Source organism: Harpia harpyja, chromosome 1, assembly GCF_026419915.1.
Source record: "Harpia harpyja isolate bHarHar1 chromosome 1, bHarHar1 primary haplotype, whole genome shotgun sequence".
Classification (NCBI taxonomy): Eukaryota; Metazoa; Chordata; class Aves; order Accipitriformes; family Accipitridae; genus Harpia; species Harpia harpyja.
Window position 1 is genome coordinate 60660518 of NC_068940.1, and position 26697 is coordinate 60687214.

The 26697-nt window shown below is 43.5% G+C and overlaps 1 protein-coding gene across 1 annotated transcript in view; it reads left to right on the forward strand.

Moving 5' to 3' along the window:
• ITGA9 (integrin subunit alpha 9) overlaps positions 1-26697 on the forward strand; it is a 235452-nt gene that overhangs the window by 19386 nt on the left and 189369 nt on the right. The window contains exons 5-13 of the mRNA XM_052796650.1: positions 5404-5471; positions 7811-7940; positions 9519-9604; positions 12223-12291; positions 15549-15686; positions 17819-17924; positions 19385-19479; positions 25326-25416; positions 25984-26029. Coding sequence (XP_052652610.1) covers positions 5404-5471; positions 7811-7940; positions 9519-9604; positions 12223-12291; positions 15549-15686; positions 17819-17924; positions 19385-19479; positions 25326-25416; positions 25984-26029 — 829 coding nt within the window. The remainder of the gene's footprint in view (positions 1-5403; positions 5472-7810; positions 7941-9518; positions 9605-12222; positions 12292-15548; positions 15687-17818; positions 17925-19384; positions 19480-25325; positions 25417-25983; positions 26030-26697) is intronic.

Sequence of the window (26697 nt, forward strand, 5' to 3'; positions counted from 1 at the left end):
CTGCCTCTTCATTCCCCTGATGCATTCAGTTTGCAAAGAAGAAGGGTGGCTGTGTCTACTGTGAGAAGCAGCCCAGCTGGTGGGGAGAGATGGGGTGGTTTCCTACTCTTCTGCGGTAGGAGTTGGTGGCGGAGGTGGGGAAGACTGATGGACCCTTTGGTTAGTAAATGAGGTGAACAGCACATGCTCACATGCCTCGCCTCCAAAGGGATAAGCAAGTTTTTCCACAGGGTCCAGACCACATCTGGTTTTCTGGGAGTCATCAAAACATCCCTGCTTTGTGGTGCAGACCCACTACCACAATGCTAGGTCAGAAAGATTACTACTGTTGCATCCTAGAGTAGTGAAACACTGTAAGATAGGAAGGAAGAGACTTCCAGTGCAAATGATAATTTACCGTAACTGTCCACTTTGCTTCCATCTGTGAAGATGGTACATACAGGATTTTATTGCACCCTGAAGCTTATGCTATGTTATGGCATTGAAGTTTGCTTAGAGACTTTTAGAGTGGTTTGCTCGGAGAAAAAGTTGAGGAGCATTTACCTTCAGAATCGTCACACATCCCAGCTTATCCTTTTTATTTGTATATTGTTTTATCCAATTACTTCTCCTCAGCCTTACTTCTCTTATAACCTGAGAGTGTCATGGCTAAAAACCACTACCACCTTCTTCTCTTTTTTGCTTTATGTATTTATTCATGGCACATCTTCAAAGTCGCAGAGGCAGCTGCCTCTTCCAGACTTGGCCTCATCTTACTGCTTTGCCATCAGCTGTTGCCGCAGCAGTTAGTTTAGTGTCTTGTGGTCTGTGTAATCGGGGGTGCACAACAGTCTGCGGACAGACAAGAAAGAATAATAAAGTGTAAAGAAGGATCTGTTCATGACAGCAGTTATTGCCTGGAGCTACGCGGAAACTACCGAATCCACTGCATGTGCTATCTAAGCCTCATGCAAATGTTGCTACTCAGGTGTGCAAGAGCTGTGAGCTGACACAGTAACTACACAATTTCCTGCTGGTTGATCATCTCACTGCATTGATGGATGGGTGGATGGCAGTGTCGTACAAGTGACAGGTGTCACTACTGTGCACTGAAGCGGAGAGGAGGTAGAAGCAATCTTGGTTTTCATGCCTTTTGGGCTCATCCGCTGCTTGGGAGAGGCAGACTGGCTTTAGGGAGGAGGCGGAAGTCTGTGATGCTGGGATGTGACTGTCCAGGACAGGGTGGCTGCGCTGGGCTGTGACCATGGGTGCATGGCTGGAAAGGAGCCCCGCTTGGGCATGGAGTGGGGTGGGTATGCTGCCACAGATGGGAGTTAGGTGGGCTGACAAGGAGAAGGGATGGTTTTGTGCTGAAAGGGTTATGTTGGAATCCAGGAGCCCAGTGTTTGTCCAGGTGAGGCTGCTGGCCCCCTGAGGAGGACTGTGTCTGTCTGGATCCCCCTGAAAATGTGCTGATCTCTGCTCTGTGTCAGTGGAGCTTTAAACGCTCAAATAGTCTCAATGTCTGGGGTGTTTGGGCCTCTGTGCTTCTGTTCCCTCTTGCGAAATGTCACTAAAGCCATTTTCTCTCTCAGAGGTGTTAGGAAAACAGGTTAATTGGTGTGTGTGATGTTCTCAGACCCCATAACTATGCGATGGAGTCTTGATACCTATAGGGAGGAAAGGAGGGTCATTGCTTTGCATCATCTCTGTGTGTCATGCCGCACTACTGTAATGAATCCATTTCTTCTTCTGTAAGCTCCATTTTTTTTTTTCTGAGAAGTATTGTCAGGTATTTATTCAAGTCAAAAAGTTTTGATGTCTTTTCTTCAGTTCACAGAAGCATTGGTTGTATCCAAACTCTGAATTTACTTGAACTGCTGCAATCCCATCTGTCCACTGTTAAAACCAAAGCGTAACTGGTTACTTAAGTGAAATGTAGGGCCATTAGTTTGAGCAGATAGTACTGGCAATATAAGTGACTTAAAAAACACCAAACAACACATAAAGCCATGAACAATGTCTGTGAAAGTATGAGCTTCAGTGGATGTACCAACTTGGTTTATTCTACAACTGTTTAAACCACCAACTCTTTCCCATTCCTTATGCATTGCAGTTAGTAGTAATTCGGTTCATTTAAAGAGTAATTGTTTTTTCATTGCCTGACAATAATGTGTGTGTTTCTGTTCTTTCTAATACATATATTGCTGATTTTCATCAGCTGTGTTGTGTTCTCTGATGTTGGGACTTTTGTTTCAAGTTACTCCTAGATCTGAATTTGGTTGTCTTTTTTTTAAGTAGGCAAAATTTATATTATAATAAAACAATGCTGTGAATTCGATAAGCTTTTTGACTTGATCGGAGAAACGGTTTAATTTTTGTGCACGTATTGTTTTATCGGAAGAAAATCTTCTGTTTACCCTAAGAAACGAAGCAATTTTGCATGTTTGTTAAACACAACCGTGTGAGACTACGGATCCACCCACCACTCTTCAGTAACTGTCTTGTTCCATTGCTAAAGCTGCTACCCTTCCTTCTGCCGCCCTATGATTTTGCATGCCCTTGGTTTTTCTTCGCAGCCGAATTCAGGGGACGGCTCGTGGGCACCTGTGGATGGGGCCTCTCAGGCGGCTGGAGTTACGCGGGGCGGTGGTTCGGAGACCTTTAGGCCTCACCCAAGTCTATGGCAAAGCTGTGATGGCTGGAGAAGCCGCCATCATGTTTGAGGCTTTTAGGTGTTGCTGAATTGTGAAAAAAAATTCTGGAAAGCCTGTTTATAAAAGGAGAGAAGGAGAAATTTGAAAATCCAAAACAAGAAACAAGTTTTGTTTGCCTCCCATCCCGTGCTGAGGCATTGCCCGCAGTCATGTCGTTATTCGCCTGACCTAAATCTTTCACTGTGCAAGTTAAATATCCTATGGCATTTTTCCTCTTTCATTTTAAAGCAAATTGAGCTGTGTGTTTTTTGAAGGAGACACTTAAAGAAACTGTGAGCCAAGCGTAATACAATTTTATAGGGAAATACAACATTTTAAATCCATCAAATTGTCAGCGGGGCCCACTTGCAGCAGTTGGTTACGGGCCTGACACAGAGAGCCATCGAGGCTTGCTCTGAAAAGAAATGTATGCGTAAGAAATCTTCTTTCCTCATGTCCCAGATGATGGGCTCATTTGGCTTTTAAGAGGCCATACCCTGGCCAGGGTCGTGAGTAAGATCTACCAGGGACCACGGTCTCTAGTACCTAAAGGGATGGTGAGCCCTGTGGTCTCCTGGTGGGCTGGGGGCCTGGCTGGCAGGTCGGGTCGGCCATGGCTGTGCAGACCTGGGGTGGCTTTTCAGGCATCAGCCTGAGCCCCTCTAGCCCTCCATCAAAAAATATATATACCCTGTAAAGTGGGATTTAAGGTGGCAGTCTCTAAAGCCTTGAGCTCTGGCATTGCAAAAGCTTCATGCCAAGTTTAGCAGGTAAGGCAGAAGGATACTTCCAGACCTCCAGGGTGACAGTGGCTAGTGGCATTTTGTTTCGAATTACAGTAAGTTGAGTGCAAAATCGGGGAGAGGCAAGGTCTGTTCACACTTCAGTACATCATGTGAAGGGAACACCTTGGCTGGAAGTGAAAGCATCTGAATAGGACGGACGTGGAACTTGCTGCATTTCATCCTGTGCAAGGGTGGGAATCCAGCTGTAGCGAAGGCAGGGTCTTTAGGACGTGCACAGCATTATTTTTCAGGAAATACAGAGGGAGAAACCTTATCTCCCCGGCTCTCTGAATAAAAAAATGTTCATATCGATAAACAGATTTATTTTTTTTCCTAGGCAAGGAGTGCCTGGCTCTGTGAGAGACTGTACGTGGAGAGCTAGTAATTCAGAGCCCCAGCACTTTCTGAATAGCCATGAGCAAATATGGGCTTCATTTCTCAGTGGAATTGTTGTCGTGCATTCCCACTAGGAAACCCAAGTGTGCTTCTGGGCCTCCTGCTCTGCTGGGACACACATCTGCTTTGGCAGGACCCTGCCTCAGCCAAGGGCGTTAGGCATTTGAGCTGTAATTTCTGGATCAAGTCACTGTTCTGCATGGTCTCTCCAATTAAACTTCCCCCCGTGCAACTGGTATGACCTCAGCAAATTCCTTAAAATCTGAGCATCTTTATGATGTTAGGAAGAGACTATATATAATATATAAAAGGGGAATGGGGGGTGTGTGTGTGTGTGTGTGTGTGTATATATATATACACACACACACACAATGTTTTGAAAAAATTCTGTGAGAAGGCAGCAGTTTATGATGAATTCCTTTTGTTTTTCAATAAGATAAAATGCAGTTCAAAAGGAACGTGCTTGGTTCCAAAGAGGCAATTTGCTCATTGATTTCATTAAAATTTTTATCATTTAGCAATGAGTTAATCGTACTTAAAAAAATAATTCACAATTACCAGGCTATATGGTGAATGTTTTTGGAACCTGAATTACTGTAATACACAGGAATTAGCAGTATGCTGAAGCTGGGCACTCATTATTATGGTAAATATTTGAAAATAATGCTCGGGGAAAAAACCTGCAAAAGTTCTGATCCAGCTTGAAGTTTCAAATGCTCCTAAACTGAAAGTGTTTGAATTAAGGCAGGGTGGAAAGTGATTTTCGCCCCCACCCAAACTTAATGTATTTCTAGAAATACTTTTTTCCTCTTCTGCAAAAAGATAAAGTAAAAATTCCTCAGGTTTGATAGGAGAAACAATTGCTACATAAAATACAGAAACAAAAACTGTGGTGATGCTGGTTGGTTCCCCTGTGAACTGGGAGCTCTGAGCAGGTGGCTGTGAAAAGCAGCAGACCTGAGCATCCCTCAAATGAGACTATTGTCTGATCACTTAGGAATGCAGCGCCCTCTCCTCACTCACTGCCTCCCTTCTGGGGGAGAAGGCAGTGAGTGAAGAAATGTTTATGTGGGGGGCTCTGGTGACTGTCATTGTAGGGGAAAATCACTTTGCTTCTCTGAGGTAGTGATGGGCCTGAGGATTAAACCTCCTAGTGCAGGGTTGGTGGCACGCAGGCACGTGCATTGCCTTTTGCTGCCCCCTTTCCAGTTGTGCTGATCTGGTTGCCAGAAGTGGAAGACTTCTGATGCACCTTTACTGGGGTGATGCTGCTGCTGTTATCATGTTACTGGGATACTGCTTGTTTAGCATCTCCCTCAGCAGGACGCTGGCTGTCCCCCCTGGTTTCAGGCCCCTTGCTTTAATCCCCGATGTGGGTGAGGATGCTGCTGTGGTGCACGTTGGTGGCAGATCCATTGATAAACCCAGGAGCCCTGCGTGCTGGTGTCTCTCCAGGCTGTGTGTGTGGCAATGCAGACGGCTCAGGTAGAGAGCGCGTGCCATGCCAGGGATGACCACGGTTTATTTTCTTCCCTTCTCCCATCCAGAGTACAAGAAGAAGTACGGAGAGGAGCATGGCTCGTGCCAGGCAGGGATCGCGGGCTTCTTTACTGAGGTGAGCAGGAGCGCACACACGGAAGGGATGGGGTTGATGAGCGGCTCTCCTGCTGCATGCCACAGGAGGGGAGTCCCGAGCATGGCTTGGACAGTGGGCTGAGCGCTGGGCATGGTCCCTTCCTGCCAGCAAACACCCTTCTGCCTTGTACAGCCTCCCGGGTACCTGCATCTTGCACGCCTGCCCAGTGGTTTGTATGTAGGTGTATATGTCTCTCAAGGTCTGTGGACAAGAATGAATGAATTGACTCTGGGAAACGTCCTCAGGGAATGTTTTTATTGTACATCCCAAAACTTGCATAGAGATATTTCTGTGTCTAACATTAACTCTTTACTTTAAGTGATGATGTAAAACAGTCCTCCCTGAACGGTTTTGTTTATGTATGTGTACATGTGAGCATATGTACATATGTGAATATCTGTATGCACATACATATATGTACATAAGATAAACACTTTTTTTTTTAGTTCTGCTTCAGTTCTTTATTGCAAAAAGATGGGGAAAAAATAGTGTGGTAAAATATATGCTCCAGAGCTGTTCTAAATACTGGAGCATGTTCTTTCCTCGATAGAAGTCTATCAGCCATGTTTTAGTTATGTCAAGGATGAATTTGTTCCCTTATATATGAATTGATGGGGTTTTGTAACATTACAGGGTTGGGGGTTTTTTTTTGGTTTTTTTTGGTGGTTGTTGTTGTTGTTTTCTTTGTTTTGGTTTTTTTTTAAGAAAAAAAAGCTATTTCAGTGTCAGGCTCCTTGTTACTGTCATGTCAAGTATATACTCACTCCTAATTATATATGCAGTAATTTGCAGAATTTATTGTCCAGGCTGATAAAAGCAGAATAAAGGTGTCATCTCTGAAATGGCAGAAGGTGATTTCCGAGTAAACTGGGATGGCAGGCAACGTTGCTACAGTGGCACTGTCTTGATAACTGGATGTTCAGCCAGCAGCAGCTGTTTCCTGGCTTGTCTGCTCTTTCCAGCCTATTTTTGTTCCCATGCTTTAAATCCTTCTTTGCTACCCTAGTTCAAAAGATATCTTTGAACTTTCATTGCTTCAGCCTGATGGCAGTTCACTGAGCAGGAAACACAGATAAATGGCTTTTTGGGTCAAACAGGCAAGCCCCTACCATATATTCAGTGCTGCTGATGGTAGTCATTCCTGCCGGTAAATGATCCCTTGACCTCAAGGGCATGGCCCCTCCCAAGGAAAAAAAGCTGTTGCCAAGCATATCCTGCTCTTTGGTTGGGTTTGCAATCCTGTCCCCATCGTCTTATTAGAAAAATCCCTTGTTTAACATCTTGTCCCAACTGGAACTGGTCACCCGAAGGGATCCTGGGCGTGGGAGCGTTTTCCCACAAGGATGGAGTCCACCTGTGGCCTTGCATTGAACGGAGATATGAGGCAAAGCAGCTGTCATCCTGTCTTCCCCAGGGATGGAGAACTTACCTAGGGTTAATGCTCCCCAGGCTTAATTTGGTCCCTTGCTGGAGGTATTTAAAACCACATCCAGGAGTAAGGTTTCCCCACAGGGATGCTGAATGTTTTGGGGCAACGTTTTCTCAATCTCTCTTGCATGCAAATGTACCTTGGATTTTGATTCAAAAGCGTTATCCACGAGCATCTGCCTTTGAATGCTGGATCAAACTTTGCCTGATTTCTAGTCTTTTAAAACCCTGAATCATGCTGGGTGTCTCTAATGAAATAGAACCAGATTGTCTCTCAAAGAGCAGAGCGTATCTGAGGACAGAACAAGGCAAAATGTTCCAACCATGACATAACACACACCCTGGTTTTTGAGTGCATGGCAGCTCTTTAGCTTCAGAGTAGTAAAATCAAAATCCTTTGTGCTGTGTTCTTCATGACACAGATTGGTGTAGCATGTCAGCCAGCATTGGGGCATGGTCTGTAGCTGAGTGGTGGGTCTGGGTGGGCTGGGACTCTTCTGCCACTTGGTGAAGGTCTTCTGGAGGATGGTTGGGAAAGGCAGCAGGCAGATAGAGATTTTTGGGAGGACTGTGTTGTCAGGGATAAGTTTGATGGTTAGTAAGGCCAAGGAAGGTCTTCTATTGAAGTGGCAGAACAGTGAGCAGAAGTGGGCCATAAAAGGGGAGACCATGTGTCTCTAGGGTGTGTGCAGTGACCTCAATGCTTGGGAAGAAGGATACTATCTACATGCGCACAGAATAGAGATTGTTATAGATGGACTTATAATTGGTGTTTTAAGTTAATAACCTGTCCCTTCTCCGTTACTGTGTAAAGCATGAATTTTTGTCCAGTTTTGATACTTTTTTTTTCCCCATCCTTTCCCCCATACCCTTCTGTTTTCCTGTTGCAGGAGTTGGTCATCATGGGGGCACCAGGATCTTATTATTGGACAGGAACTGTCAAAGTACTGAATCTCACTGACAACACATATTACAAGCTGAACGATGATGCTGTGATAGCCAGGCGGTACACATACCTTGGTAAGCAGCTCTCTGGTGCTCACTGTGAGAATGGATCAGTCCAACAACATATTTCAAGGCTTTGATGCTATAAAGTTGATACTGATTTTTTTTTTTTGGTGGTGTAGAGTATTTCTATGAAAAGCGTGAAAGGAAAAACATCTGAATTAAAGGGTTATCTACCTGGAAAGAAATATAAGCAAATAAGCAGCCAGAATATTCCACTTTTGTTTGCTTGTTTTAAAAAAACATTGCTGTAATTTTTTTTGACTAATACAGAAAATACATTTAGACTGAAAAGCAAGTTGGATGGTAGTGGGCCTCCTACATTCCTGCTTTTGCCCTGTGATGGACAAATTATTTGTCGTTGGTTAGGCTCCACGTCTGCTTACACCTGTCTTTAAAATGGGTACAACACATAATTACAGACTGTATATTGCAGATACAAATTTATTTCAACAAAAATTTCACCATATAAATGAGTCATTGGCAGCAGAAGGAGGTTGTGAAAGGATTGGCTATAGGTTTGAGTACATCTTTAACTCAGTTGGGTTTACTTGCTCTAAAACTAGCTAATGTCCCCAAAATACTTAATTTAAAGGCTTCCACCTAATCCCCAGTGCCTAAGACTGTTGAGACCTAGAAGGCATTTCAGTCAGTAGTTTGATATTGTTTGACTAAAGACTCGCACTGGCCTCGCCTTTTCCCCTTAACCTTTAGTCTTTAAAAAAATACCACTTGGAAGATGCTGCTTGGTGATAGCTAAATGAGGAGTGTATATATACATATTTAAGGACATAAGTAGATTTTGCCACTGCTAGACCTGAATTATAGTATTTGCCATGTAGACAAGAGCCTCAAAAATTTACAGCAGAAGTGCAAGGCAAATCCAAGGCTGTCTTGGAAGGAAAGCACTCTACTCTTCTTTAGTTATTGTATATCATTTTAATATATCAAATAAGACTGAATCTTTGATCTCCTTTCAAATACACTCCTTCTTGTTTTGATCTATCCTCCCATTTTTCTTCTTGCCTAAACAAAAATCTTTTTAAGCCATTAATTTCTCTGACCTCTTTGCCTACTGTCCTCTGCTCTCCCCCCCTTGACCAAAAAGGCACATAATTTTCCAAGACTTCCTGGGCAGTGATTTTGGCCAAAGGAGGATGCTTCTGTCTGGTCAATGTGGGACTGTTGCTCTTTGACATGATACTTTCTCTGCAGTGGTGTGGTCTGTTTGCTCTGTTTCTGTGTGCCTGTTCCTGTTTTACCACTTCCCTTTCTGGACTCACGGTTACCAGACTGCTCCCCGTACCTGCTTCATGTGTGCCTCGTTCAGCTTCACACACAGCTTCTCTCAGCTTTTGGAAGAGCACTGGAGGGCATACCGTCACTTCCCATCACTGTGAGCTTTTGAGCAGAATATTGGTGCATCCTGAGCAGGATGGTTGTTAACACTAACAATGTGTAGCCCAGGAGGAGCAGTGAAACCCGATGAGCGTGATCCAGCTGGCTGACCTGTTTCTCAGGCTCTTCCCTTTCATGATTATTTGTTTATTTATGTTCTCTCTCCTCTCCCACCCCACCCCATCTCCCGCTCAGGATATGCAGTGACAGCAGGTCATTTCTCTCAGCCGACTACCACGGATGTTGTAGGAGGAGCTCCCCAGGATGGAGGCATCGGAAAGGTGCGGCTTTTTGTCAAACAATAATGTGGTCAGATGCAACGGGGCAAAAAAAGTAATACTGATGCAGTTCCCATGTGTCTGAGAAGCCAGGAGATTTTTGTCTACAGGGTGGTTTTGGAGCACTGAGCAGGGGAGAGGTGAGATAGTTTGATGAAGTCATCAAATTTTCTTGACCTGTCCCTCTTGGTGCCTCACATCCCTCACCGCTCTCTTTCCTCTCTCTCCCACCCAATCCTTACAATAGTTATTTTAACGAGACACAGGCAACATTTCTTTCACACTGCTTTTGTTTAGGATTTGTAACATATAGGTATCCCTTAAACCTTGCCTGGAAATGACAAAACTTGGAAAAAAGCGTTTGTCTTATGCTTGTTTTCTTCATACATTTGACTGTTTCAGTATTTACTTCAGGTTAGCATCTCCCACAACATGAAAAGCCATTTACTAGGCAATTTGATGTCCGTCTTAAAACTTTGTAGTGTTTAGTGGGTTAGAATCTGGGTTTCTGCCAGCTTTACTTAGAAGTGTTGGTGACAGTCTCTTGAAAAGGAAAAAAAAAAAGGGGGGGGTCCTGTAGGCATACATATGTTCGATGTCCCAAAGATGTAAGCCAGTGAATGGCTAGATGGAAATGGCTGGTGAGTTAGGTGTACCTGATGGTCCTGTGCCAAGTACCTGTCTGCTATCGGGGGAGCTGGTTGAGGGTGAGTGCTGTGACCCTTATATACTTCTGAACCAAAGGTAGAGAAGTGGGAATGGGGAGAGGGAGGGAAGGGATGTAAAGGATCTGCTTTTGTCCCTCATTCTTCAAAATCCAATCCTTTCAGAACCTGCTGCCACCATGTGCTTGAGCAGAGATGTCTTGCAGCCCCCTTTCCATCTTCCTCCCTCTGCCTCTCCTGCTTTATAGGGACATGAGTTATAGCTGAGTTGTAACAGTAAGGAGTAAAAGGTCTCCACTACCAGGAACGCTATCCCTTGGTTTAGGCAGATTATTTTGGGTAGTAACCATGTCTCAGGGTTAGCAGCACAAGTGGGGAAAACGGAATAAAAGTAGAGGATGAACTTTGTACGTATACCTCACCTGGCGTGACTATGACATATGGGATATAGCAGCAGCGCAGTTGCTACTGAGAAGACACGTGCATGGGAAAGACGTAGTTTCCTTATCCTAGGTGCTATGTTATGGCTGCTCCAATGCACCTTCCTTCCAACCTGTTTTCTCTGTGGAAAAGATTTAATTTCTGTACAAGGAGAGGGAAAAAACCAGCTGCTAACATGAGATCCATGAGAAAGCAGCTGGCCCTGTAGTGTAAAGACTACTGCTTTAGTTGCAAAAGCTCCTGTTATTCTCCCTCGGCATGGTATGTGGGTAGCAGGAATGCATGGCAAAGGAGCGGTAAGAGGTGTTAAGTACAGGATGTTACGCTGAGCAGTCCTGTTGTGCTTTCCACACTCTCTAATAAGCTAATCCTTTCTACTTCCCTGATAGAAAGGGGTTAGCATTGTCACACCCTTTTCACTGAAGGTAAAGCCAAGATACTTAATGAGACAGAGTCATTTTTCCAAAGTCACCAAGGGTGTCATTAGTTAAGACTGGGTTTGAAGTTGTGATGCCTGGCAAGCTGCTTTTGCTGCTAAATGTGCCACTGCAAAACCTAGGGAGTCCTTTATATCTAGAGCAATTGTCTGCAGTAAATCTGTGCTGTGTTCTGAGCTGAAAACAGCTTTGAACTCTGTCTCACCAAGTATTAATAACTTGACACATATTCAACTATGTCAAGTGCTTGGCTTTGCCACGTGGTTTTGGAAGTAAGGGATCCTCTGTCCTGCAAGCTGCGTGAGCACCTGCTAGGAGGGAGCCTGTCAAATGCTGGAGGAGTCTCAAAGGCTGACTGAGTCAGCCTTTCTGCCAAAGGGAGTCCCTTTCTACAAGCCATGCATTTTAGGTCTTAAATTTTGGTACAAGGTCCATTATTGAACTCATATCAAAACTTTTATCCCTGAGAGTTCCTGGTTAAACAGTTTCTCCTGTGGAAACAAGCAATGAGTGGACTACATTTGAATAGTTTTCTGATTTACAGGTTGTTTCAGACAGAAACAGTGCAAATGCCTTGGGTGGTCCGGTTGGGATTTCTACTCTGATCTTTGCTAAGGCATCATGAGGTTTGCAGCGCAGTATGTGCAGGCACATGTCCTTGAGAAGGGAAGGCTGGATAAGGGAAGGGGAGCAGGGTTATGCCTTTTCAGCCTTTTGTCCTGCTCATTTCCAGGCAGTCTCCAGATGCCACTTGTTTGAGAGTTGGAAAGTTCCTTTACTAGGTGCTTTTAAATACTCACATGTGCACATACACACATGCACACCAAAAAAAGTAGGTGACGAGATACTATTCAAGCATTTCTCATGATAAGAGGCCTGTGATTCATCAGGAAAATGGGGAACTCTATCTTTTGTCTTTTAAAAGAAGACTGAGCAATAAGGTGGTCATGAAATTGGATCTTGGCAATAGCCATGGCCATGATCATGGTTTAGATATTATTTAGAAAGCATCAATGCTGTACCATTATGTGCTTCATAGTTGGTATTGGTTAACTTTTTTTCTTTTTTCACTTTTCAGGTTTATATTTTCAGAACAGACAGACGATCAGGCTCTCTAGTAAAGATTTTCCAGGCTTCAGGAAAAAAGGTGAGCTTTTATGCATGTGTGTTTTCTTTTAAGGGATGGAGAAGTGGGAAATAATGGCAGGGTCACCTCAGAGCATCATTTTCATTCCACTGCTTCATGAGTTGTCAGGCAAATTCTGTTTCTTTTTACCTCCCAGAAGACCTAAACCTATTGTACAGACCAGCTGTATACCCTTTCTCCTGTAGCAGTCGTGACTGCAAAGTCTGCTCAGTGCCCATGTGACTGAAATTAAAGGTCCTGCTGAAAATTGTACTAGTGGGTCTCTTTAACGTTATGCAACTGTAGCAGCACCTTCTGAGATGTGGGAAATGGGGCGCCAGGTGAGCCTCGACGCAGATTTCCTCTCAGTAGATGTTACTGGGAGATGTGGGTAGCCTGGAGCTTAGTTTAATACACAAAGCCCCAGTCTGTTTTTCTGTGCCCTGATGTGACAGGGGGGATATTAGAGTTACGCTGTCATGTGGAGGAGCAGCTTCATTACTTCGAGATGATGATTTCACCCTTCCCACCATGAATCAGTCCTGTGTTTTGCTCTTAGGACTGGTGTCTTAGAGCTGAACCACACCACGCCACTGCTGCTCCCCCCCCCCCCCCCCCCCCCCCCATGAAATTTAGTGAATGCTAGCGAGATCCAGCTCCCCTCATGCGATGTTGTGTTTGAGTGGGGAACAGCTTGTGTTCTTTACTGGGGGCTTGCTGGAGATATGTTGCAGGGGAAATGAAGTGGACAATATGTCTAACTATAGGTAACAACAAAAAGATGTCTTATTTCGAATACTGCAGTGAGGAAACAATAGCCCTTACCTGGGGTTGCCTGTGCTCTCCTGGAAGGACAGGAAATACAGAAGAAAAAGGTTACTGATGGCTTCTGGCTCTAGGAAGACATGCCACTCTCAGAAGGTTCTGAAGTGTCTGATTGTATCATCAAGTTGGGAGTGTTAGCATGTTTTGCTATTTTTTCCCAACAAAACACAGTTGCGGTCCTTAAAAACATGCCTGGTATAGGGGAAAACTGCAAGTATGTGTAGATGGATGGTGTGACTTGTATTTTAGGGCCTCTCCAAAATTTGTCTTTCTCTGCGCTAGCAGAATTGCAGACATCTTGAAAGGAAAAGACCTCCCGGTTCATCCAGGGCACCTCCTGTGTTTGATTGCTTCCTGTTAATTTCTTTCCCTGTTGACTTTTAAATGTCCCTAAGGATGTGTTCCTGCAGAACTATTCCTCAGCCTGATAAACAGAGCTATCAGGAATTTTCCAGATCTCAGCCAAAACTTTCCCTTTTCAATTTAATTGTGTTATTCTTGTATGTAACTTAACTAATCAAGTATTTACATCCTTCAAGTACTTCTAGGCTGTCATCTCCTCCTTCCCCATTAACATCTGTCTTCTACAAATTCTCTAAAATCCAAATGATAATTTTATTTTAAAGAGAAGGCTGTCCTAAGTCACCCTTTCTTTGTTTTGTGATTGAAATATAACCAGACAAGCTCAGCAATGAGCATTGCCTTGAAATGAGCTCTCACAGAATGCTGCGTCCTTCCCAGTGGTGTGAAAGTTCATTGCTCTGACATTCTTACTAGACAGACATTAAAAGCAGGCCAGTTTCTTCCTTCCCTTTTTTATTGCTGGAGGCTGAACTAGGAAATCAAATGCAGACAAGAAAAAAAGAAAATGCAGTGCCTTGTTAAAAACATTAAGTGCACAAACTTCAGGTTCTCACAGCATCGTCAACTCACCCACACTGCAGACATACTATGTTGCAGTTAAGTAAATAATAGCCTTTCCCTGAAAACTGCCTGAATACATAGTGAAATGCTGTTCATAACTTTCGCTCCTTACCCAAGAGAAATTTGTTTTAAAACCTTAGTGGATTAAAAAAGAATAAACAAATAAAAAATCCACAAGGGAACTTAAGCTACAAAATAACTGGAATCAAATGATGTTTGAGGTCTGACCTTAAACCCACACAAACACAAAAATCTGAATTACAAACTGAAACTCTATCCTTAACTCACCCCGCTATATTTAGCAGCTTTTAAGTCTTATGGACTGCATAGAATAGAGTTGCTACTGCCCATCTCTTAGCATGCCCAGGAGCTCTGGCTCGTGCACCTAAACTTACTAGGCATGGAAGGCTGTGGGTCAGAGATCTGCAATGAGGAATGTAAAAGCATGCGAGAAATGTGATTCATTCTTTTTAACCTAAATAATTATTTCTGTAACTGCAATTTTTCCTACTATGTAAACAGCTCTCAATTTCAAATAAGAAGTGGTATCTTTTAATTTTTCCTTTGGAAGTTGCTTTTAATTTTGAGACTATGGTTTGTAGTTGGTCTCAAAGAGTATGCCTTGTGGTACCTAAGCAGAAGTGGATGAAGTAAGGGTGGAATATCATTCTTGTTTTTGGTTTCCTTTTTGTGTTTAAATGTGTTTTGAAATTCGTAATGTGGGTGCCAGCTGGGAGATTGTTAGCATTTAATGTTAACATGTATCAAAAATTATGTAATGAGATTAATGTATTTCTTAAATTTAAGCAATTAAGTTTTATCAAGCAATAATAACTGGAGACTGAAAGTGGCTTAGGTTTTTTGTGTATCAACTGAAAAGCTTTTATTGAAAGTCGTCTTTCTGTGTCAACTCGCCTGCCTGTACCTGAGACGAAAGGCTGTGATCAAAACCCACAACCAGTACTGCTATTTGAAGGTGACTGATACAAATAGATACAAATAGAGCAGGGGAAGATAGGCCACAATCAAGAGGTAATTTTAGATGCCTCTTTTTCATGGATACCCTACCCCTTGCCTATTTTTCTTTTTTCTTTATTTCTTTAAGGTATCCCCAGAAGATCTGTGGTACCCAACTTGAAGTCTCTTTAGGAAGTCTGGCACTGGGCATGAATAATCACTAGCCAGGTCTTGGTTTGGGAAACTTATTTCACCCCTCTCTGATTTTAAGTATTTGACAAGTGAAAGCTAGTCTAAGAAAGCTCTTTAAGTGTCTCACTTAAGCATGTCCCAGGGTGTAAATTTTATTCTGTTGGTAAATTATGCAAGCTGATACACTGTACAGTAAAGTGTTTAATTCCTGCCAGAATTATCCCCTAAGCTTTCTCTGTAGGAGTGCTTGTGAGTGATAAAGCAGCAAGTCATCATTTGAAATTAAAAAAAAAAAAAAAAAAAAAAGCAAATGCCTAAATGACTTCCTCCTGTGTGTGGGCAGATACTGAATGCTTTGTTGTGACTCGGCTTGGTTACAGATGGGCTCTTACTTTGGCTCCTCCTTATGTGCAGTTGATCTGAACTCTGACGGGTTGTCAGACCTGCTGGTCGGAGCACCTATGTTTTCTGAGATCAGAGATGAGGGTCAAGTCACAGTCTATATCAACAGAGGAAACGTGAGTATGTACAGGAGATGACTTGGTAAGGGATGAGGCCGTGGGTCTGGGCAGGGTAGCGCTAATGTCCTTCCAGCACTGCATGGTGAAACTCGATGTCTCAAATAGAGGGGCTCTGGATGTCTCTAGCAGAGCATGAAGTCACGGAAAACTCATCTGGTATCATGGTTTCCCAGACACCAGCCCACATTCATCACAGAGCTGTGAATCTTTCGAGGAGGTCTGGGAAAGTTTCTGGTTTTATGTTGAAACTTGGTGGTATTTGTGGCTTTACATGAATTTGATGCCAAAACCAAGTAAGAGTCAGCAGCTTTGGCTGAGTGTTTTGGGTAGTCACTAGGACCTACAAATTAGAACACAAATGTCTGGGGATTTAGAAGACCTTGTGAAGAGAAACCAGAGATTGAAATCATGTTATATTTGCATTATGCCCCATATATAGACTTTAGGGGAAGTTCTTATCAGCCGATGCTGTTGGATTTCACGTGATCCAACAACAGTCTTGGAAGAGTCTGAACTTTCTTGCATTGGCAAAACAAGATCATTCTTATGTTGTATTTATAGGAAAACAATGGTTGTTTACATATTATTAAATATTTGATATTCAGATCCCAAACCTGCTGTCTCAAAGGAGGAGTTGTTATGGACTAAAATGAAATTGATTTTCTTCATCAGTATTTTGTGGACTTTAATGTGTGGATTTTGTTTATGCTAGACTTGACATTCACCACAAGTCCTATAGGCAGCATTTGGGAGACTTCAGAATTGCTTTTGGTGTAATTTTATTTTCTATTATCACTCCTCCTTTACCTTGTCAGTCTGATCCACAGGCTGTCCCACTTATATTGCAGTATTGCTGCTGGGTCCTCAGGATAGGGTCCAGAATGCCAAGCAGATAATAGCCAACATTTCCTGCTCACAGTGAGAGTATGCATGAGTTAAGTTTTATTTTTTATAAAACAGTCAAGAACCTAGTAGGGTTTTCTTATATTCCTGCTTCAAGAATTACTTGCAGGAGCAATAGCTTGCAGGATTGTGGGTTTTATTTTGGTGTTTGGGCTTTTTAAACTCTGTTTCATTCTGCAAGCACCATTGCTTAAGACGTCATTGCAGTGGATCAGAGAAAACTGCATTATAATACAAGCATGTGTAGTGATGCTGGATTTAGTACACGTATATTTTGCCCTTTCCTGTGAGGACTGCAAAGAAGTGAGTTGCACATACAGGCCTGCCTGTCTCCTCTCTGTTGTGTTTCAATTTCATTATGTGGGATTTTCTTAAAGTCAGCAACTCCCCACAGCCAAGAAAAAGATTTTATTACATGTTCCAGAGGGCAGTTTACTCTCATTCACAAAGCAAGCAAAACCAAAACAAAACAACCCTTGAGGTGGGTACAGAGTTGGATTGCGTAACTAAATTTTGTTTTCTTGTGGAAATGTTCCTTTCCCCTTGAGGGAAGCCTGCAAGAAACTAAAGCTTATGTATCTGACCAGAAAGTGGGTGGGCAAGAAATACCAGATCCATATAAGGCTTCTCATGGCATAGGAGTACAAAGCTACTTTATTCTGAACTTTCCTCTGTCTCTTTATTGCATTAAGTCCGTTTCCTTATTCTTCATTTCAGAAGGCTTTTTGGGGACTTTACTTTAATCCTTCTGTCCAATACTTAAAAAGTTTTCAAATCCAATTGCCCAAATGTTTTTTGCTTAGGGGAAAATTCTCTTTAACTCACTGGGGTTTAGCTGAATAAGCCTTGACTGAGGATTTCACTCCTTGGATGTAATCTGCCAGTAGAGCAAGCTCTGGGCTGTTACATTTTAGGCATCGGAAACCTTCGTGAGCTCCCCAAGCCATGTGACTGCATTTAGTTACATCACTGAGTTACCCTTTAGTTAATTTAGCATTTTAGTTATATCACTCATGTGCTCCTCCCCCCCTTAAAACTAAAAGACAGAAGATGGTTAAAAAAAAAAATAAATTAGATTTTTGGTGCCCAGGTGATCTGTGTGCAGTGAGGGTGAGAGTCAGACTGCAGCCCTGCACCTGGTTCTACCAGCAGCTTCCACAGGGAGAGCTCACCTCATCCAGGGCTCACACCATTTCCCTGACCCTGTTTTATTTCCTACTTGCTAGGGAGTGCTGGAAGAGCAGCTTGTCCTGGATGGTGACAGCACATACAACGCACACTTTGGGGAGAGCATGGCCGCCCTCGGTGACATCGATGATGATGGCTTCTCAGGTCGGTGCCATTTCCTCCTGGGCCATTTCCCTGGAAATGCCAGCGGGGCTGGCAGCGCTGCCAGTCTCCTTGCATGGCTGGGTGCCATGTGGCATCTATTGCTCCTGTGGACCCGACCAGCACCTGGGCTTGTGCTAAGGATAAATATGCTTGTGTGGGATTTGTCTGCTAGAGCCTTTTGTAGCTGATTGTCCTTGATGTGCGTTTAGTCCGTGTCCAAGCAACTTGCATGCCAGTCTCATTAACATTGCTTTACTTTCCTTGCTCTTGCATTTTATTCTTCCTGTATGGTTTATAAAAGGCTTTAGATACCCACGCCCCAAACAAAACAGAAACCTATGTCTGACTTCTTTCTTCTTTCCCATTTCCTTATGTCTTCAAGCCTTTCCAGTTTTGTTGACATAATCACATTTTCTTATCATGAAGTGTAATTAAGAAGTAGCTTCTCGCTCCTGATAGCATGTTCTCTAGTAATAATTTCTCTCCTTTGCTTTATTCTACCCCTGCTCCTTTTGCAGGCTGCTCAGTGTGAGGCCCCATGCTGTGATAGCAATAGGTGAGAGCGAAGTGTTGATGCTGGCACCTTTTCTGCCCTGATTTCTGGCAGCGCAGATTAAGGACTTCCAAACAAAGGCTGACTTACTCAGTGTGTGCCTGGATTTAGGCCACTCAGGGCATGTTATTCCATTAAGCTTAACCCAACCTCATTGCAGGTTGCCCTCACAAATGGTGGCCATGCTCTTCCTCTGCACTTGGACGTGCATTTGTGTGTTCTTGCTGCTCCTTGTGGGTCAGTTGTGGTGATGGAGAGACTGCAGAGTTGTATCAGTCCACGGATATGAAGCCATTGGGAAGAGTTTAATTTTAGCAGCTGTGTAGTCACTAGAGCTAACTAGGATAGGAGAATGGGAGGTGGGATCACTCTTTCTGCAGGAGTTTGCATTTAAATTGGATCAAATGTAATTTGAAAGTGCACCCTCAGCAGCCTTTTTTTCTTCCTGCCTGTATATTTTATATACCCAGCCTCACTGTGGAGCCTTGGATTTTCAAGCAAACTTAATGTAGTGCTATAATAAATGTTTTGCCAATGCTGCCTTGGTTCACAAAACTGATGTTCCCCTGGGTTGGAGATTTTTATATGAAAGGATTCTAAATTAAATTTTTTGAGCACGGTTGCTGGTTAATAAACACATTTTCATAACAAGCACATGCTTCTAATTAGGCACAACATAGCCACATGCATGTACAAATTCATATACATTTGTGTGGTTTTTTAAGTTTATCTTAACATGAGCTCTTTGTTAAATCAAACAAGTTCCTTCTAGCCAGCTTCATATAAGCCACTGATCATCTTCGTCATGGGGAGCTATTTTCCTATCGATAGCTGGCTTCTAAAATTGGGAAACAGTTGGATTAATAGAATGGGTTGTGAAATGTTTATAATCTGTACTGTTTTACAGATGTTGCCATTGGAGCGCCTAAGGAGGATAACTACATAGGAGCAGTGTACATTTACCATGGGGATGCCAATGGTATTGTACCTCAGTACTCTATGGTATGTGACACTATCGTTTACAATACCTATCTGAAGTCACTTTCACAGGGCCTGCAGAAATAAGCCATACGTAGGGGTCCCTTTATAGGTGGCCTCATCATAGCCCTACATTGTTTTCTCAGTCCTGGTTTGAAGATGGCTTCTCCCAAAGTTTGTCCGTATCTATGTTGTTGGGTAAAATGATGTTAGAGATATTTTCCACTGTCTTTTGTTACAGTTATCAGCTGTAGCTTCCTTCTTGAAGCAAATGAAGACTTGGGGTTTGAATGTCAGTTTTTAGAGATAGTACTGCTGCAGAGGAGAAATGAAAACCCTGGAGGGGCTGAGCATACAAATTATGGAGAAGCCAGTGGGGAGCTGGGAGGTTGCACTCTCCTCCTGCAGAAGCAGGCTTAGTGAGGAAGAAGAGGTACTAAGCTTTCTTTTGTGCTCCGCAGAAGCCTCTTTACCCATTTTGTTGGCACTGTGTAGTGGGTTGACCCTGGCTGGATGCCAGGTGCCCACCAAAGCCGCTCTATCACTCCCCCTTCTCAGCTGGACAGGGGGGAGAAAATATAACAAAAGACTCGTGGGTCAAGATAAGGACAGTTTAATAAAGTGAAAGCCAAGGTCGCGCGCGAAAGCAAAGAAAAACAAATGATATTATTCTCTACTTCCCATCAGCAGGCGATGTCTAGCCACTTCCTGGGAAGCAGGGCTTCAGTACGCGTAGTGGTTGCTCCGGAAGACAAAAATGCCCCACTTCCGTCTCCCTTTACTTAGCTTTTATATCTGAGCTGACGTCATATGGTATGGAATATCTGTTTGGTTAGTTTAGGTCAGCTGTCCTGGTTATGTCCCCTCCCGAGATCTTGCCCTGCCCCAGCCTGCCATTGAGGGGGGGGCAAAAATGTTGGAGAGACAGCCTTGATGCTGTGCCAGCACTGCTCAGCAGTAGCCAAAACACTGGTGTGTTATCAACACCTTTCTAGCTACTGATGCAGAGCACAGTGCTATGAGGGCTGCTGTGGGGAGTATTAACTCCATCTCAGCCAGACCCAATACAATCTCCACCCCTTATTCCATACCATTTGCGTCATGCTCAGGTCCCACATAATTTAATACAGATATCTTCTAACCATGCCATTGTATTTAATTCTCATTACTGAAATCCCTTCTTACCAACACTTACAACTGAAACTACATACTTAAACCACTTTTATACCCAACATACAGATTTATACATTCTTATTAATTACTATCCCCTGTCCTTTAAGAGATAGATATTCCATGGGCTTCTTCCACTCCTCCAGATGTTCACACACAGGTGTTATGGATGCACGACTAACCAAATCCAACAGGTGTTAAAACTCAGATTTATTCTTCAGCAAAAGTTAGTTAGAAGTCCAATAACATTCTATAAAATCACAGGCTCAATGATGTAGGGAGAATTAATACTACATGGCTGACTTAAGAATTCCCAAGATTTAAAGTGATGGCTCAAAATGCGCGTATCACTCCCCTAAAAGCTGAGGGCTCTCTCCCTCGAGGAGTTACCTCGGGCGGTGCCCTGGCCCGAGGGGGAGTCCCCGACTGCAGACCCGCTGCTCCGAGGAGGACTGCCAACGTGTCCTCCGGCGGGACCCCCGTTTATACCCCCATCGAATCTGACCTGTGGTCATTTAATTCTATTGGCTAGGAGGGTCACCTTGGTGTACCTGGCGCATCTTGATTGGCCAGTTCAAATTTCAACCTGCAGCCTCCAGGGTTTCCTTCCCCTTCTCCCTTCTGGAGAAGTTTCGTTTCCTGCTGGCAGGATGGGGGGGGGCGGGATGTACTGCCACAACAGGTTATGACTTGGGCCCCATCCGTCAAGATGAGTGGTCAGGACAGGAGAAGCAGTATGTTCGATCATTGGGCACCAACACCGGCTTGGTTTGGGTCACCGATGCACTTGTCTGGTTCCTTGCGAAGTTCGCTCCTCTGCAGTTCAGGTCATTCCTGCTACATTACTTCCTACAACATACAACTCGCATCACAGATTATTTTTCCCTCAAGGTTAAATGTCCTTGAGGCACACACTGGGTCTCCCCATCCTTCTGCATTACCCACCAAGTACACCCAGGTCCCTGAGCAAAGACAATCCCACGAATGGGTTTGCCTTTTCCCATGGCAGGAGAAATCCACACTGCCTTCTCCAGCCACTTCCCCATGTGCACTACGGGGACCTTATCTCCTCCCACAGTATGTAGGGGTTTTGTTTGGGCAGGACCAGGACGGTTAGCAGATCCTCTGGTGTTAACTAGCCAAGTGGCTTCTGCTAAATTTGTATCCCAATGCTTCCATGTCCCACTGCCTAGCGCTCTCAACATAGTCTTCAACAGTCCATTATATCTCTCAATTTTTCCAGATGCTTGCGGGTGATAGGGTATGTGGTACACCCACTCGATGCCATGTTTCTTTGCCCAGGAGCTTATGAGGTTATTTCGGAAATGAGTCCCACTGTCTGATTCAATTCTTTCTGGGGTACCATGTCGCCATAAAATTTGCCTTTCGAGGCCTAAGATGGTGTTTCGGGCAGTGGCATGGTTTACAGGATATGTTTCTAGCCAACCAGTAGTTGCTTCCACCATTGTGAGTATGTAGTGCTTGCCTTGGCATGTTCGTGGCAGTGGTCCAATGTAGTCAATTTGCCAGGCCTTGCCCTATCGAAAGCCCAGCCACCGCCCTCTGTTCCAGGGAGACTTTACTCTGGTGGCTCGTTTGATTGCAGCACATGTTTCACATTCATGAGTGACCTGTGTGATGGCCTCCATGGTCAGGTCCACCCCTCGATCACGAGCCCACCTATATGTTGCATCTCTCCCTAGATGTCCCGATGTCTCATGGGCCCAGCGAGCTACAAATAGCTCACCCTTACGCTCCCAGTCCAGGTCTACCTGAGCTACTTCTATTTTGGCAGCCTTGTCTACCTGTTCATTATTTTGATGTTCTTCAGTGGCAAGCTCCTGTGCAGGTCACGGAGCTTGTTGGCTGCTTGCTTATCTCTACCTTGCTGAGTTTGGGAACATGGTAACACAAATAATGGCTGTGTGCTTTGCCCTGGCACTGATGGCTTTGTTGTGCTGCGGGAGCTATCTTGTGGGGAGAATGAAGGAACTCGGGAACATCCTAATACATATAATATCTATGTGCTTTGTCCTGGCACTGATGGCTTTGCTGTGTTGTGGGAGGAGATGAGGGAACACATCTCCCTCTCCCTACCGGGCATTGATGTGAATGGTTTTATTATGGAGGCTCCCGAGGTCCTTGTTCACCCTTATGTGAGTTGTTCAATACTAATAATTAATACTGGTGGTATTCCCCTGACCATTATTATGAAATAAAATCTCAGCTAGAATATGCTATAGCATCTTGTGCAGAGATGACACAGTGCAATTTAGCTACTGTAGCCAGGCAGTAGAGAAAACAAACTTATGCTCATGCTGCCCAACATGTGTCCCCTAGTCTCTGTCTAGCACATTTCTTTTTTCAGAGTGCCTGAATCTTCCCTCCCTCCATGTGTTTGAAGTTCTGGTTGTTTTGTTGCTGGGTGGGATCCTTCACAGTAAATCAGTTTAAGCAGAATTAAAGAGTTTAGTGGTTATATTGGAGACTCTTCTAACAGACCATAGAAGTTTAGTCCTTTTTCCTTTTACCATGTATATGCCATGCGCTGCTTTTTAGAAAAAAGGAAGTTAAATTACTCTTTATGAATACTTCTAAAATGCACTAATGTGTGGCATGTGGATGATTCTGCCTGTTTCTTGCTGAGAACCACTGGTTGGAAGGTTCTTCTCAGGCTGTTGAAAAGCGTGGAGCTTTCCAGCTCTTGCTGAAAAGGATTAGATTTTTTTTTTTTTCTTTTGATCATTCGTGGGAAAATTTTACATTTTTGAAAGAGGCCAGATCAGCAGGGTGGGAAGCAAAACATCCTGCTTGCGATCTCTCCCTCCTCATTAGAGCAAGGCCAGCAGACATGGCATGTGCCTCTCTGCTTGGTCAGTGGGACAAAGACCAGCTCAAGAGGGAGGCAGGGTACTGTGGTCATTGACTCTTGATGCCATTCCTATCGTTGTCACATGTCCTGAGGCAGCCAAGGGGGCATCACTTACGGGCAGTGTCTCTCTGACCCTTCCCAGAGTCTGCTGCAGGGCACCAGACATACCACCAGTTCATCTCCCACTTGCAACCAAAAAAACTGTGTAACAACTTCAGCTCTTTACTTACCTGCCCTGGATTTGAACCCAGAGGTGAAAGACTTTTTGTATCTTATTGCTATATCCCTGAGCCATGTCATGGAGCCCAGGGCCGTGCCCTGGATTTCCATTTTAAAGAAGCTGAGAGAGGTGGAGGGGGAGCCTGCAGGGTATATGTTTTCACCCGTTTCATTTTGTTAGCTTCCTCCTCACCCCTTTTCTTCATTTAAATTGCTGATCAATGTCGTTCCCTCACATCCCTTCAGCAGCTTTAGTGGTGGCTATGAGCAGAAGCAGCTTAATTGGCTTTGTGGCCTGCTGTTTTCATTCATGGCACTTAAAAGCAGAGTAGCATTATACCTCTGCCTTCTAGGCTGTAATAGCCTGCAGATGTCCGCTGGGAAGTTTGCAGGTGGGATTTACCACCCTAGCTGGGACCCCCCCCAAAAATGTGATACAAGTGTAACGTAGGGAGGAAGTTACTTCCAGTTGTCTTAATCTTATCTGCCCATGAGTAGGAAAAGGAGATCCGTACACAGCGAAGCACTGGTTTCCCTTTAAACTGGCTGTCAGGACTGCAGGATATCTTTCTTCCCCTCAACTTGTGTTTTTTTCCCATGAATTTCCTGTCTGACCTTTTGTTCAATATTATGTCCTTTTATGGGAGGGCCAGGAAAAGCTGGTTGCATGTCACATGCTGTGAAGCACCACCAACAGCCTCGAAATTACTTTCTGGGGTAGGTTTCCTCTCTGTAACTTCTGCATTCAGATGTTGGTTTGAGTTCAGGTCTTCCGTTGGTGGCCCAGCAAAATGAATGAGGGCTGGGAGACATCTGATTGCTTTCTTAGAAAAATGAGATTTTGATATATTAATTTGCTTCAGACAAAGGCGTTTACAATTCAAAATGTTTAGAGAAAGTTTTTGTGTTAGTAATTAAAAAAAAAAAAGAAGCTATGTTAGAAGTTAATTAATCTTTGTGTTGGGAAGGCAGAAATGAGATACAGCTTCCAAACTGACACAAAATACTGCATAATAGCTGATGGAAACCAGAATTTCCAAGTGGGATGAAAATTAATCTTTTTGACTTTGAGTATGCTGGCAAACTTTGTGAAAAGGAATGGTTGTGCAGGATTTTCTGTTTCAGTTAATCATCAATTTTATTAAGAGGCTGCTTTAAAACTTTTATTTACAGAAATGTAATGCAAAAAAAAAAAAAGAAAAAAAAAGAAAAAATCTCTAGGGTGCAGTTAAATTCCGCTCCCCCCCCCCCCCCCCCCAAAAAAAAAAGCTGTTTGATATGTTCTTTGTTTTGCTTGGGTCTGCATGAGGATTGTAATGCAGGTGTGTTTTTTAATCCAAGTCAACAGTGGCCACCTCCTAGCCCAGAGCAGAAGGGCTTCCTGCAGTCGACAGCCTTCCTGCTCAGGGCTGCGTGGGTGAAGTGCGAGCCTGCAGATGTGCAGCACTTCCAGCCCATGGAAAAGAGCCCTGGTGACCATGAAAATAAGGCTCGAAGGTTTTTCTGGGTTTGTGGTTGTTGTGTTTTTCTTGGGTTTTTTGTTTGTTTTGTTTTTTTAGAGGATTCTTTGTGTTACTGACGGATTTCAGTCATGTGTTTTCCACTGCAGAAGCTGTCTGGGCAAACAATAAACCCGATGCTGCAGATGTTCGGCCAATCCATATCAGGCGGAGTCGATATGGATGGCAATGGTTATCCAGGTACGTCCGCGACTCTGACAGTGAGAGCACTGGGGAAACACAGCAGCAGGCTGAGAAAACAACAGAGCTGATCGTTTCCGGGTTGCTGGTTCCTGCCATTGTGGGAGGCTGATGAAGCTGAGCATTTTCTTCCCTTTCCCCTCTGTTATTCAAAGCTCCTGATAAGAATTTGAGCTGATTGCTGAATTCAGGTGTTTGGGCAGTCATGATGAAGGATTGAGATATTAAAGCAGAGGATTTCAGTATCTGTCCAAGGTTGTAAGTTTCTTGGAAGCTGCTCGGTCATGATGACAATCTTGAAAAAAAAAACCAAAAAAACCAAACAAACTAGACAATAATATAATAGTAATAATAAAAATCAAACAATGAAGTAGAAGTGAAGTAACATCACAGACCTAATCCTGCTGGTATAATATTTATGATGTAATGATATTTGAAGGGACCAACTGGCTGATTTAAGTCAGAAAAATGCTTTTTTAGATATATGCTCTGTAATTTAGGAACTGATTTGAAAGAACTGAATTCTATGCCTCCTTTGTAACTGTCTCAATGTTACAAAAATTTCAGATATGACTGTTGGAGCCTTCTTGTCAGACAATGTGGTACTTCTGAGGTGAGATGAATGTCTTTTTCATCCGCTGTTGCCTTCTTTTTGTCTGTTTTCTGTTTGTATCTTATGTCATCTAAGTCCTCCCCCACTCCAATTTTCTCCCTAGTTTATTGTGGTCAGAAGCAGGAAGCTGGATTACTTTTTAAGCAGAACCTTAGACATGGATGGTGTCAAAGAATGCACAATCTGATTTAAACAGCGTAGTTAGGGATGACAATATGTAGGACTCCCAAGGCTCTGAAGAAAACAAAGGATTAGAGCCAGAAGATGTGTTGCATCTCAGTGCCTCTTTAGAAAGGTTGCTCTGAATTTGTGAGAAGTCTTTTTTATTGTTTTTACATTTATATAAAGTAAATAAATTATGATTTAAGGGAACGCAGTTGAGCAAAAAGCCAGCTGTGTATGATGCCAGAATGTAATTTTGCAATTTATAATGGGACACAGAATGAAATAGGAGTCTTCAGGGAAATGAAATATGGAGACATTTTCAATGCACACAGGATTTGGGCTGCTGTTTGGATTGTATGAGCTAAGTGCAATTGCTTGTTTCATCTGGTAGAGAGAGGTGTGACAGCTTGGTTCACCAAATTATGCAGGTGGGAGAGTTAGAGTAGGAGCGGGTTTGAGATGCACAGACTTGGGGAAGAGAACAGGAAGTTTGAATTTTGCTG